The sequence below is a fragment of the Notechis scutatus genome, chromosome 3 (genome assembly GCF_049901735.1).
Source record: "Notechis scutatus isolate UNSWTSFEM ecotype Mainland chromosome 3, rNotScu1.2, whole genome shotgun sequence".
In the NCBI taxonomy this organism is placed as follows: Eukaryota; Metazoa; Chordata; class Lepidosauria; order Squamata; family Elapidae; genus Notechis; species Notechis scutatus.
The window spans coordinates 104661644-104676664 of NC_142011.1; the positions used below are offsets into that span (position 1 = coordinate 104661644).

The 15021-nt window shown below is 36.3% G+C and overlaps 1 protein-coding gene across 1 annotated transcript in view; it reads right to left on the reverse strand.

The window, feature by feature from the left end:
- Nucleotides 1-1231: 1231 nt before the first annotated feature.
- The window catches only part of CEP350 (centrosomal protein 350), an 86200-nt gene continuing 72410 nt past the window's right edge, over nt 1232-15021 (reverse strand). Inside the window, exons 34-39 of the mRNA XM_087960004.1 lie at nt 13747-13829; nt 10847-12789; nt 10088-10489; nt 9547-9693; nt 6883-7005; nt 1232-5063 (exon numbers count right to left, since the gene is read on the reverse strand). Of these exons, the coding sequence (XP_087816130.1) occupies nt 4905-5063; nt 6883-7005; nt 9547-9693; nt 10088-10489; nt 10847-12789; nt 13747-13829 (2857 nt within the window). The 3' untranslated portion in view covers nt 1232-4904. The remainder of the gene's footprint in view (nt 5064-6882; nt 7006-9546; nt 9694-10087; nt 10490-10846; nt 12790-13746; nt 13830-15021) is intronic.

A 15021-nucleotide genomic window follows, 5' to 3' on the forward strand; every position in this document is an offset into this window, starting at 1 on the left:
TTATGTGAGTTTGTTTCGTTTGATGGAACAAATGACAGAGAGAAATGCCACGGAGAAATGCAGTGGAGCTGAGCTGGGATGATGGCAAGTGTGCCATACGTTCACCACCGTTCTATATTGTCTGCTGCTTCTTATAATAAACAAGTTTGTCTTAGCAAAAGATTTGTCTGTATCCATTAATTTAAGCCATGATTAGTAAAGAAAACTCAGAATATTGACAGAACTTGTTTGTGTGGCCCGGTTTCTAGCATGCCATGGCCCAGTTGCTGGTCCATGGACCAAGGGTGGAAACCTCTGGCTTAGAGCTATTCTGTTTCTTTTCTAGGCTTAAAGAACCTCAAGTGGCAACTGAGAAGAAATAATTATTGCTAATATTAGTAAACACATTTTCTGCATATAGAAGAATCCATTATTGAGGGCTGTGAAATCAAATATCTTCATGTTGGAATGCCCAGAAACACTGGCTTGATTAACAAAACTATCTGTGTAATTAAAGCATACCTTGTCCCCAGCAAATATTTTTGAAGAGAACTGAGACCTAGATTCATCCAGAACAAACAGCATATGAACAAATGTACTTTATTTTAACAACTGATAAACTATTTGGATAATTTATAAATCACTTTATTTACAGATTTTATTCTCTTAAAGTACATCTCAATATAACAAAGGTATTTACATTGGTGTAAAGAGACTATACTGTTTTATTTTACATTTCAAAAGTACATGAACCTTAACACCCTGTATTCTACCAAGCCGTACTACACAAAGAAGTGCGTACAGTGGCTGAAATTGGCCTGGAACCCTATGAATAACTTACTTACATAAACACATAGGCAGAAACAGTATCTGCACAGCACAGTATGCAAGGAAGAATAGTTTCTCCAAGACAACTCTGCAGATGTACAGCAAAGGCTCTCTCAAAACGTTTATTTACTGCAATGTGTTATAGAGTTTTTCATTCTTTATCCATGAGATTTTACATTAATTCAGATGAGTTTTGCTTGTTTATATTGACAATGTACAATTTACAAAGAATTACTTTACAACGGTCAAAACTGTTTTTGCTGCTGGAACACAAGTCAATCAATTCTGATTAAATAACAAACTTGCTTGAAAAAAAAAGGCTTTACTGTGCAGTGACTTCAAAGGTCTCTGAATGCTGTGCTATGGTATTTCTTTAGTGAATACACACTTTTATTCAAGTATTGCAAAAAATGCTAAGGCCACGTGTTTTTTTTAAAAGATCATCCATTTGTCCTCCTCCCCCTTGCCAAACAGGCCATAAAACCTTGCTGTTAAATTTTCGGAAATACTGGAGCACTGAAAGGCGGCAGCTTACAATCCATGGAACTACTGTCCTATTCAAGCCTCCCTTTGAAGTAAATGATTATACAATAACACATAAAATAATCTTTTTGGTGATGTTTTTGCATTTAAATTGAGCTTTAATAGGACATCTTCAGAATTTTATCTTAAATCTATAGGTCAGGAACAGAGCCACAAAGATTGTTGCTCTTTATATTTGCATACATTTTGTGGTAAGCAATTTTCCTCAAAAATTCACATTAATGTTTAATGAATTAAAATTCATTTTAATATAGAATAAAAGAGCACCAACAGTCCATATTTTCTAGCTGCTCTCTCTCCATATATACATATTATTGTCAGCATTTTTCTCTAAAGTGAATTCTGATGGCTGGGCATAATATAATTTCATATATTCAGGATATACTCTCCAAGACAATTAGTGATTCTTTGTCATAATTAAACTCCTCTATGCTGCTTAAGTCCATTCCAAACTCTGATGGGAAAAGGACAACTTTCCAAAGGATTCACTGGGCACTATGTTAAAATTCACTTTCACATTTAGTATACACAATGATCATGCCTGCATTTGCATGCAAATAAAAAAAAAGTGGGGGAATGACATTCAGGTATGTGATTTCATGAATCTGTAGGTAACAACAGCATGTATTTCATGTTTATGCGCACATAGGATTTTTCAAAGTGAGCTAGAGGTATTATAGTGAATCCCAAAAAATGTTTTTAGGTGTTTTTCAGAGTAGCTGCATGGCTCTCCAATCTCACTTGCAGGAATAATTAAGCACTGTAGAAAACTATAATAGTAAGTAGGTTGGTTCTGTGAGATGGTGCAAAAGTTGAATCTGGTAGCCAGAATCACTGAAATCAACAGGTATTTGAGCTCAATTCTCCAGCCCTTTTTATGAGAGAGCACCTCAGTATAACCCTTCCCTAGCAGGGGAAAAAAAACCATAGAGGCATCAATATTTGGGGTCATCTGGATAGAGGCAGCAGAAAGGGGATTTGGGAAACAACACATCCTTAATATGTCAGTGAAATGAACAAAAGGAGGTTGCCCAGAACAGCTATTTAAGGCAAGTCATTATGCACTCTTTCCTCCTCTTTCCTCAAGTTTCTCACCCACTCTATTCAATTGCAAGATGTGATTAGAATAATTACACTTCAGCCAAAAGGGAATTTCTTTCTCAAGAATCGCAGTGTTAACCGCCCTTAACAGCCTACACCATACCAGCCTGATACAAAACTAGAAATTGTGCAGCTTTGATAACATGCAGTTCAGTCGTTAGGTCAATTTAGCTGAAACTTAGTTGCATGTAGTGAGCAGTCAGAAGTATCTTTAAGGATAAAGTGAATTCCCAGAACTATGCCACATACAGTTGTGGGACAGACGAAAAATGCCATATAAGGCCTGAATGGGTTGCCCTTTCTGGTATATATGGGCCTGATAAGGCAATGTTGAACACCATTCCTTCACAGCCAAAATTGTTGCTAGAATGTACCTGGATTCATGCTCAAGTAATTGTTGCCTTGCAAAAAATGTTATAATAGCTACAGTTCTCTCAGTTTAAATCTATACCATATGTTGGCCCCGTTCCTCAGCAACAAATCTGAGTTAAGCAATTTATTGTATATATTATTCTATTGCTTTAATCAACATTCTGTCATGTCAACATTCTGCTTGATCAATAGTTATCAGTTTAAGTTCATGACTTCCCCCATCCTCTTTGCTTGGATATTCCCTTGATTCTCATAATTTAGCTATGTAGGTAGGGCAAGACATGGATGACCCCAAAATGGCAAAACCTAAAACTGTTAGAAAATGGCCTCATTTGTTTCAAAACAGAAAAAAACCAGTTAAGTATTAAATATGCATTAAAAACATTCTGAGGTTCAGTATGAAAAGTACTTAACTCATAGCAGCTTGCTCCACCAGATTTGTTTAAAATTGACATTTACATGCTACTAAAGTCTATGTGCTAGTTATTCTGTCTTTTGTTCCTTTAGCCCATTTCAGTATAATTAATCATCCCAAGTTTACAAATGTGATTCTGTCAATCTACCTATGAGCAGTTCTGATTGTATGCCAACAACGTTTTTTTTATATTTTCTGGTTAAAAGGAGCTATCTTGGTTGTGTGTTACTGTGCAAACAGCAAACAAATAAAAAAAAGTTTCAAAAGAGATCCACGAGAGAGTACTTGCAGACATATACTGACTGGAAGACCAAGAAACTAAAGATGAAAGGAAAAAGGGCATAAATAGGCGCATAGACTCTTTGGAATGCCTTCTCCTATGCTTTGGAACACGATCTCTGCTGGGATAGATTAACAGATTTTGAATCCACTCTGATTCAATATTTCCTCAAGTAATCCAGATTTCAAATTAAGGCATCAGTAGTCAAGCCTACATTATTTTGTATTCCCTGGAGAAAACTTTGGGGGTGGGAGAGGAGGCATGGAGGCAGTATAAGCCACACTGGGTTTGACAGTGGCCCACTCTAATAGTCATGGAAATCTTGGCAAAAGGGCCTTTGACATCCTATTTTCCTTTCCAAGTACATTAGTTTAATATAACATGGGCCTCTTCACAATCCGTTTCTACCCCACAGAGGAGAAAAAAACATGCATTTGGATCTTTGTCGACTCTCATCTCTGATGCATTTCTTGCACATAGTATGATACCTCATTTTTATAAGACAGATGCATTCCTAATGTACAGATATTCTGACGTTTTAAATCCTGTAACAGTGCATCCACAGAGCACTCAACCATTATTTTTTTAGGAGTTATAAAATAAGTTATAACAAATGTCACAAGCATAAAAAAATCAGGTCCAGAGTCAAGCACTGGGTATCACTCTCTTTGGTACATACACTCCTAACCCTAGCTAGTTCAAGTAAATGGTTTCACCAGTACATTACAGTAAGGTGGTAAGCAAGGGAGGAATCAAAGGGATCAGTGGCCCACATTATGTAAGCATTTTTTCCTATCTCTCACATATTAAAATCCTGAGAGAATCCTGAGTACCATTTACTGAGGAACAGCTGGTGGTTCACTGAGGAAAAAACAAATATAGTGGAAAAGTAGAAAAAAGCATCTCAGATTAACTGTTTAAGAAATGGAAATAAAAATTTAGTTGAAAAAAGGAGGCATGACTCCTCAGATCCTCATGCATTAATCCAATGACAGAAGATCCACAATGTGACAAAAAGATTAAAATTACATAAGAGTGAGGAGCAGATACTTGGTTGGACTGACATATACATTGTTAAGTCAGAAAACAATTATAAATTACACATAAAACAAAGTAGAGCAGTTATTAACATGAAGAATGTTTACTAGTAACTTGAGTTTTCCATCGTTTGGTTCTTGGTGCTCCACCCCAACCATTTGCAAACTGCCAATATTGAAAGAACAAATGCCAAGTATTATTGTACATACTGAATTGGCAAAAACATACTAGGGGAGTGGGAGCCTTTTTGGAACAAATCCAGTGTAGGAGATCCAAAGGCAGCACAGGAAGAGGAGACGTTGTATCACTTCTCAGCCAATCAATTTTGAACAAAAATATGGTTTGATGTTAGACAAACATTTTCTGTTTTTCAAAGATCTGATTGAGGAGATCAATAGTGTCTCTAATTAAGGCCTCAAAAATCCCATCTGCTAGCTGCATCTTCACATACAGCTCATCTTCATCATAGTTCACCCACTGAGCCTCTTCTTCATGCAATTCTTGAACCTTAGAATTAGAAAGGGGAGGGAGAAAAGTCACCGCTATTAATATACTACTCTGTAAACATATATCATCAAAAGTATTATTGTAAATCCATCTAAACATCATTATATAAAAGCTACAGATTTTCAACAACTCACAGGAAAGAAAATGAATAAGTTCTAGATATATTTCAGTTATACCAAAAATGTAAAAATAGGATGATATCACTATTTATGAGATCATGAAGAGTCAACACTAACTTGCTGGCAGTCAGTCAGTCAGTCAGTCAGTCAGTCAATCAATCAATCAATCAATCAGTCAATCAATCAATCATCACCATCACTTATCAATGATTCTGGCCACTCCAGTAAGCCAGGCTTTGGTGTGACTCATATTCCACTGAAATTACTCATGTTACTTCTTAGTAATTTTAAACCTATTCATACTTTACAACAGTGTCAGAGTTATTAAATAGTTATATATGCATTAAGGTTATGGAGTAAAAATTTCCCTATGCTCAAGCTATCTCTAAAAGTAGCCAATTTGCTGTAAAATATTTTTGAAAAAAAGTTTAAGCTAGCTTTAGATGGTTATATACAGATAAACATACTGTGTACATCCATCATTCTATTCACTTATGGGTAAGCAAGACTGTACAGAAAAAGAATAAGAAATTATAAGCATGAGATACATAAAAAAGAAAGATACTAAAGTTAATTTATATCAACACTATTCATTACCTTTCCATACCTTCTTTGTTTCCACAATGTCTGTATTGTGCCTTTTATACTTTTTGCCTGTTTTTCAAGAACTTGTCAACTCCAGGCAGCCATTTTCTCACCCTTCTCCTTCCTCTCAACACATTAATTTTTCCTTCATATATTTATTTTGCAATTTGATTTTTATCCTCAATGTACATTTATAATGATCATTCATTTTTGTTTTCAGTCTACATTTCCCAAACAGCTGTGTATTCTTAACCTTATATTTTGCTTTATCATGAATACTTAAATACCCAATTCCTAAGAAATTAAACATACGTTTGCTTTTTTACTTTAGTCAACTCTTACTTTCACTTTAGAAAGTGATTAGAAGCACACTTTTCCACTGACATTTATTCTTTACAATAGACCAAATACTACCCATTACCTTTCTATCAGCAATTGCACATCTTGAACTTTCTCCATCTATTTTCCCATCTGTAATAAACTTTTTCCAAAAAGCACACCTTCATCTTTTTGCTCTATTTCTTTTTGCCATTTATGAATGATTATTCATAATCTGCATCATCTGCAATCATTCACTCAATTTTTGTGTTAAAACAGCTATCATTTTCTTGTTGTATCTGCTGAAAATCATTTGGGCCCTCAACCAACAATAAGGCACCATTTTTTCCAGAGGTATGCACATATGTAGGTTATTAAACAACGTCTCTTATATCACAAGCGTATTTCGGTATCTATAAATACATTAAACAACCAAATAGCCTACTGTAGAGTGAGATGGTTCTGATTGGAGTGGCCTATATACCCTAGTAAATAATAACAATAAAAATCTTTATTCTGCTTAAAAATCTAAATTTGGAAATGCGTAATTTTACTTGACATTTATCCATAGTTTATATGGATGCATACACACAAGGAAAATGTGGTTCTTCAAAAGCATACATTAATTCGCCTGATAGTCTACAATTCTTCTGTTTAGGAGGACTGAAAGCAAATCTGGGAAAGAAGAACAAGCTAATATGTAAACAACATTAGATCTAACCCATTTTTTCAAACCATGCAGATTGCTAGGTATTTATGCCTGACTATAATGTAAAACTGAAAAAATAATTACTAACCAATATGTGATCCACTCTATCCTTTTTTTTCCGTCCAAATTTCATCATTTTCTGCCAGTCTGTTTTATTATTTGATTCCTTTCTCAAATTTAAGAGCTTTAAAACCTCAGCTGTTATAAAGACCTCGGATAAAGGAGAAATAAAAATAATAATGAATGCTAACTAAATACATTTTCTCTAGTTGCAACATCAATTCTACAAGCAGCTTTCAGGGAGACGATTTCTAGTGAGGTCACAGACATGGCATATATGCAACAGAAAACACATTGTATTGCTAGGTAATTACAACTGTAGTAAAGCAACTTGGTAGCTAACTCTAGAAATATCCATGAAGTTCATTATGAATTATGACACTGATTCAACCATTGTACATTCCAGAATACAGATAAAAGCAGCATCAGGCATTCTTTGGAACTATCTCCACTCCTTGACTCATTAATCCAGATATAGCTATTATTAGTTGCTGTATTGGAAGAGTTTTAATTCTTTATATATTGGTTATCATTCATTGTATTTTTTTTAAAAAAAATTATATGCTAGATGTAAGCCATCTTGGATTGATTTATAACTGGAACAGTGTAAAATATTGACAGTTAAAGCCTTTATTATTTTAGTTTTAAGAAATAGAAGCATTCATCCACATCCAGTTTCAAACTAATATTTAAATGAAATCAGCAATACAGTAAGAAGAAACTGTACTGGAAAAATGAGAGATACACTGCTTAAAAAAATAAAGGGAACACTTAAACAACACAATGTAACTCCAAGTCAATCACACTTCTGTGAAATCAAACTGTCCACTTAGGTAGCAACACTGATTGGCAATCAATTTCACATGCTCTTGTGCAAATGGAATAGACAAGAGGTTGAAAACATAGGCAGTTAGCAAGACATCCTCAATAAAGGAGTGGTTCTGCAGGTGGTAACCACAGACCACTTCTCAGTTCCTATGCTTTCTGGCTGATGGTTTGGTCACTTCTGAATGCTGGCGGTGCTTCCACTCTAGTGGTAGCATGAGACGGAGTCTACAAGCCACACAAGTGGCTCAGGTAGTGCAGCTCATCCAGGATGACACAACAATGCGAGCTGTGGCAAGAAGGTTTGCTGTGTCTGTCAGCGTAGTGTCCAGAGCATGGAGGCACTACCAGGAGACAGGCCAATACATCAGGAGACGTGGAGGAGGCCGTAGGAGGGCAACAACCCAGCATCAGGACCGCTACCTCCTCCTTTGTGCAAGGAGGGACAGGAGGAGCACTGCCAGAGCCCTGCAAAATGACCTCCAGCGGGCCACAAATGTGCATGTGGCTGCTCAAACAGTCAGAAACAGACTCCATGAGGGTGGTATGAGGGCCCAACATCCACGGGTGGGGATTGTGCTTACAGCCCAACACCGTGCAGGACGTTTAGCATTTGCCAGAGAACACCAGGATTGGCAAATTCGCCACTAGTGCCCTGTGCTCTTCACACTCTTCACAAAGCAGGTTCACACTGAGCACATGTGACAGATGTGACAGTGTCTGGAGACGCCGTGGAGAATGTTCTGCTGCCTGCAGCATCCTCCAGCATGACCGGTTTGGCAGTGGGTCAGTAATGGTATGGGGTGGCATTTCTTTAGGGGGCTGCACAGCCCTCCATGTGCTCACCAGAAGTAGCCTGACTGCCATTAGGTACCGAGATGAGATCCTCGGACCCTTTGTGAGACTATATGCTGGTGCGGTTGGCCTGGGTTCCTCCTAATGTAAGACAATGCTAGACCTCATGTGGCAGGAGTGTGTCAGCAGTTCCTGCAAGACGAAGGCATTGATGCTATGGACTGGCCTGCCCGTTCCCCAAACCTGAATCCAATTGAGCACATCTGGGACATCATGTCTCGATCCATCCACCAACGCCACGTTGCACCACAGACTGTCCAGGAGTTGGGGGAGATCCCTCAGGAGAGAGGGATCAGGAGCATGCCCAGGTGTTGTAGGGAGGTCATACAGACACGTGGAGGCCACACACACTACTGAGCCTCATTTTGACTTGTTTTAAGGACATTACATCAAAGTTGGATCAGCCTGTAGTGTTTTTTTCCACTTTAATTTTGAGTGTAACTCCAAATCCAGACCTCCATGGGTTGCTAAATTTGATTTCCATTGATAATTTTTGTGTAAGTTTGTTGTCAGCACATTCAACTATGTAATGAACAAAGTATTTAATAAGAATATTTCATTCATTCAGATCTAGGATGTCTTATTTTTGTGTTCCCTTTATTTTTTTGAGCAGTGCAGTATCATATGTACCACTCATCTTGGAACATGACTGATGGTGTAAGAAAATCATTTTTCAAATAAAAATGCATAATAAACTTCCACCAGACTTCACATTCTACCTCAAGTTCTAGATCAGTGGTTCTCAGCATGAACTGGGGACTCCTGGGAGAGCCCAAGTCCCTTTCAGAGATTCCATGAAGACAATGCTTTTAAATTTTCTCAGTTTTAAACCTTAATACAGTAAATATCCATAAATATAACTCATGTAAACCAAAGGTCTTTGGAGCCCTCAATCATTTTTAAGAATGTAACGACGTCCTGAGACAAAAACATCTGAGAACTGCTGTCTAGATGAACTGTACTTTGTTTCTATAAATATATTTAAAATTCAAGCTATTAATCTTATTCCTACTTTTATTTCTTCAAGATCACTTGGATCTTTTACTCGTCGAAAGTAACCAGAAATGATCCTGCTGGGTTTCATCCACAATGGCTGATTCAAATTTGGATCTTCTGCAAAGATTTCTTCAAAAATCTCTCTTGTTAAATCAAACACAGCCTTGATAAAAATAAAAATAAAATAACACTGTATTACCATTGTACATTATAATACTGTATCATTTTTCAAAGAACCAAACAAAAATATTTATGAAAGTATTTATGCTGAATATTTGCTATGCAGCAAGTGGGATATAATTTTGCTTAATTATTGCATTCTTGGGGCCAAGATTTTTACTGTTTATATCACTTTTGAAAAATGCCTCCATAACCTCTTTTCTCTTACACTTCATTTTATCTGTCTTCCACAAACACACCACACACTTATTTTATATTGCATTCTATCACTGAGTCCAAAACAGCATTCCTTCTTCTTTTTTAACAGATTCGGGACTCCTTTGGTACATTTTCTCTATTTTTATACATTTCACAATAATCTGAGATAACTGTCATACCTTTTCGTAGATTTGTTTACTAACAGTTTCAATGTCATCATTTTGGGGGTATTCATTCATGTCTCTGGGGTTACTGAGAGCCTGAAGATCAAACCCCAACTCTTTGCATTTCCATAGCTTCTCAGCTGCTGCATGCACCAATTCCTCCACCTCTTCTGCAAGATATGGTGCAGCCAAAGGTTCTTCACATGGCTTTGGGGACACTTTTGGCAGTTCTATCTTAGGTAATACTGCTGATTCTTCAACTTGGTTCTGAGGGAGCTTATGTGAACTCAAGCCAAAATCGTCATCAAACCAATCTTGGTCATCTCCTAACACATTCAGAAACTCCCGGCTAAGTTCCAGTTCTGCCAGCCTCTTGGCAAGTTCTTCCTGTCCACTGGCACCAAATACAGGGCTTTCCTAAATAATAAGAAAGTTGTTATTACTTAGTACCTTAAGTATTTCCTGCACTATATTCCTGATTTTGATATGCGTTATCCATGAACGCTTTAAAATTTAATGATATATAGTCATATTTTCAGTTAAGATTCTTTTTTGTTCTTAGGGTGCAAGAAAGTGTTGTGAACTATGGCAAGTCTGATTTGAATGTGCCGGTGTACAAACACTGATAAAAACAAAGGTGATTAAAAACAAACAAAAATGTGAAACAGAAACATCTTTGTTAAGACACAGCTTATTAATAAGCCACAGCCTGTCAAACTTCATAACTGAAACATTACTCTAGTCTTACTTATCTTAATTATTAACTATACTTACTGGTCTGGGACACATATCTGGGGAAGATACTTCTTCTCCATCATCCAATTCTGATACCACTAAAAACCTCTGCTGTTCATCAGTTGCCAAGTTATTTTCTTGGACAGCACTGAGTCCTTGATTGCTAAAATGGATCTTCTCGTTCCTTGCCTTTTTGATTTGCTGAAATTGACTGACTGTGTCTTTCACAAAACCTTGCAGGAGACTGTCAGCCAATAAACCAACTCTTTCCTCTCGATCTAGTAGATCTTCCTTTTCTTGGGATGGGACTTTAAGTTGGGCTTCTAGTTGGCTTCTTTCTTTTGTCAATAAGTCCAGAAGTGGCGTTGCAGATTTTTCCAGATTACTGGGAGAAAACCTGTTTTCTGTTTGCTCTTGCCACACTGACCGGTGCTTCCATTTCCCAGGAAAGTTGCTGTCCAAATCCCCTCCAACTTCAATAGCAGAATCTTCTTTGTGGATCTTAGAAATGGCAGGAGGTAACATACCATTATCATTTTTAGAGGATTTGGGAGAGTCAAAGCCACTGGTTTCTTGATCAAACCCATCAATAGTACTAATAACTACCAGACAGTCACTTGATTTATTGAATTTTACATAATCTCCAGCTCCAATTGAGCCTTTTAAGGCAGATGATTCTCTTGGAGATTTCTCATTTGTATTTCTTTTATTCTTTTCTTTTTCAAGAGTGCCTGAGCCTTCCCGATTTGTTTTGTGTTGATTATCTTGTTCATGCTTAAAGAAAGAATTTTCATTTGAATCTAAGTCATTACCAAAACTTTTTGAAAAAAGAGATATTTTTTGTGGAGGGGCAAAAATACCATGATTTTCTTTACAATCAAAATATTGAATACCATTGTAAGAACCATTATTGTTTCCTTCTGGTTCATCCAATTCTACACCAGCCCAAAAACCTTTATCAAAATTTGTCCAACCTTTAAATTTCAGCGTTCCAGAGTATACATTACTCACAACAACTCGGTCACCAATGCTGAAACCTCGCAAAATATCTTCTTGCTTTTCTGATGATGCCTTGAAACTGGAAGCCCAACATAAATCATCATCATCATCAAATGGTTCTTTTTCCACATCACCACAATCTTTATTTTTCACAAATTCTGTTGGTGACTTGAGTTCTAACAATCTTTCTGATTGAATGCTATCAGCTACAGACAAAGATTTTTCACTGAGACATTCACTTATTTCATCCTCGCTTCCAAAACCAGGGGATTCACTCCTAGGAGGCCTTGTGTACAAGGAGTTCTCTCCCTGTGATCCTGTATCTTGTCTGAAAGATAATGTAGGTGCTTGAAAAATATCTCTTTGATATTCAGTAAGAACTATATCACTTTTTGATATATCTGTTCCTAAGGAAGACTCTTCAAAATCACTAGAATATGATTGCTCTTCACAAATGGAAATCTGTTCTGAAACAGATTTGACTGATGTAATACTTTCATCATCATTGAACCTTTCACTTGGCATCTCCTTGATTTCCTGCACACTTATGCATTCCAAGACAAACTGATTCTTTTCCAACAGCTCAGTCTCTGGAGGGACCTCTCTCTTTAAAGGAACTGAATTGTTTTGATTTAAATCAAAAACGGAGGCACTGGATATTTCATAAGCCTGGGAGGCTATTTCAACCTCTAATTCTTTTGATTCTGCTATCGCTTGCACTATAGATCTGGTAGTGGGACAGTCATAACTCACTGCATCTTCAGACTTAGTCAGTGATATGGGAGATATTTTGCTCGCGTTTCCTAAGTCTTTGAGAATAGCTGATGGGAGTAAACTATCCAAATTGTCAGATTCTGCTGAAGATTTTCTTAGGATTTTGAGGACTGTGGATGCTGTATGAGACTGCTTCTCTGTCTGAATCTCTGCTTCTGTTAATTTCATGCTGTTTACAGACACAGATTGTTCAGAAGGTGGCACAGCATCTTAAGAGAATAAAACAAAATCAAACACACATACTTAAAACAATTGTGCACTTTTATTTAGCAGTATTAAAGAAGTAAAAAGTATGGGTGTAATAGGAAAAAACTGAAATTCTTACTAGAGAATGCTAACTGGTCCCATCAAATAGTATGAATATTCCAGTTTACATATAAATGGCTAAAGTATAATTAAACACAATATTCCAATCAAATTTATAATCAATAAAACTTCATACATGCTTTGATTCTACTATGAATTAGAATTAACAGACCCCCAAATATATACAAAGGTTTTTAAACTGTATAAATGTTCCCTTTAAATTTCTTGTACAATAAACCAGGTGATCGTTGAGATTTGATCTTTCCTTCCTTGTCTGATACTTTACTAAACTTAAATGTTTATTAAACAAATTCTAGAATGAAGAAGTATGAACAGAGAGACACATAGTGAACACAATAAATTAACTAATATTACTCTGAATCTGAATCCCTATCTTATTTCTTTCTAAAAAGTTATCAACTCCAGTTCAGGCATAGTGCAAACGAAACTCAATAGAAGTGTCAGAAGAGATACTTATGCTTATTTAGCCACTCTGAACTAAGTGCTTGGTAGCAAGTACTAGTATTCTTCTCTGAACTTTTTTTGAAGAAGTATTATAAATAAAATTGCTAGAAAATATGAATAGCTTATAGAAAATAAAATATATTTTTAGAATTTATACTGAATATGAAATAATTCAACAGATTCTTACTTATCGCAATACTATGGGAAAAAGTTCTCATTTTTTTAAAAAAATATTAATTTAAAATAATAATAAAATCTATTAAATTCACTTGCTTGTTTTTCAATTATATATTTTTTAAAAAAACATACTTTTAGTTGAAATTATTTTAACCACATTAGGTTTATGAAGATAACGTGTATAATTTTATTTTTAAACAAATTTCCAAGATACATACCAATATGTTCCGCAATAGATTCCAAAGATCCTCTAGAACGTTCAGAATCAGTGAGTGATTTCCAACTTTTGGATGTTTCAGACCTAAAAAGAAGTTTCGAATAGATCACTCACACATGTACTTAAAGATATTTTAAACATTCTAAAAATATTGTACACTGCACAGAATTAACAAAATAAAACAAGGAGAAAACATAGCATTCTTTTTTTAAAAAAAATAATCCAATATTTAATTCAGAGATTTGAATGTTGCAATCCCCCCAAAATAGTTATATCTGCCACCCCAAAGGAAGGTTTGCTAAAATTGGATTTTGAAAGGAAAAACATATCCAACTTATTCAAGTTATTTGCAGCAACATAGGATTGATGGGCAAAGAAGTAATCTCTGAATATTTTTTAAAAATTTAATTATAAAATTTATTGGCCTCCCATATTACCATAAGGTAACTCTGAGTGGTTACAGACAAAAAAAAAACATTTACATTAAAACCTGAATACATTAAAACCACAGAATAAAACCAAGGACACACGGAGAGGGTGGCAACAGAATGGGTTACTCAATCAACCACATCCATCGTGCTTTTCCCTACATTGGGACCCCAGGCCAGCTGGCAGAGCCAGGTCTTTAGGCCCTTACAAAAGGATAGGAGGGCTAGGGACAACCTCACATCAGAGAAGTAAGATGTTCCAGAGGGCAGGAGCAACAGCAGAGAAGGCCCTTCTCCTGGACCTGCTAGAATAATTGGACTGACGGGACCCGCAGCATGCCAGCAGAAGTGGGACAGGCCAATCCCAGCGGGGTTAGATAGTCCCTCAAGTAACCTGGATCCATGCCATTAAGAGTTTTAAAGGTGATCACCAGCACCTTGTATTGTACCTGGAAGCAGACCAGCAGCCAATGAAGCTTGCGGAGCAGTGGTGTTACAGGGGCCACCAAACTGCCTGCACTACTGCATTCTGCACCAACTGTACCTCTGAATGCTCTTCAAGGGTAGCCTCATGTAGAGCACATTACAATAGTCCAACCATGAGATGACTAGGGACTACATGATAATAATCTATATGTTCCAAATTTTCATACAATAATACTTGGCATTACTCTCATTAATAAATTGGTGGCAGCCTCTGCAGTAAACTGCAATGGTATTGAAATGGCGACAGGAAATGGTAACATCAACATATAGATATTGCTTTTATGTAGTTGCAGCTCAGTGTCTAACACGTCAAGATTTTTCTTTTTTTAGCATGAGCTTTGGGCATGACTTTATGATTTTGA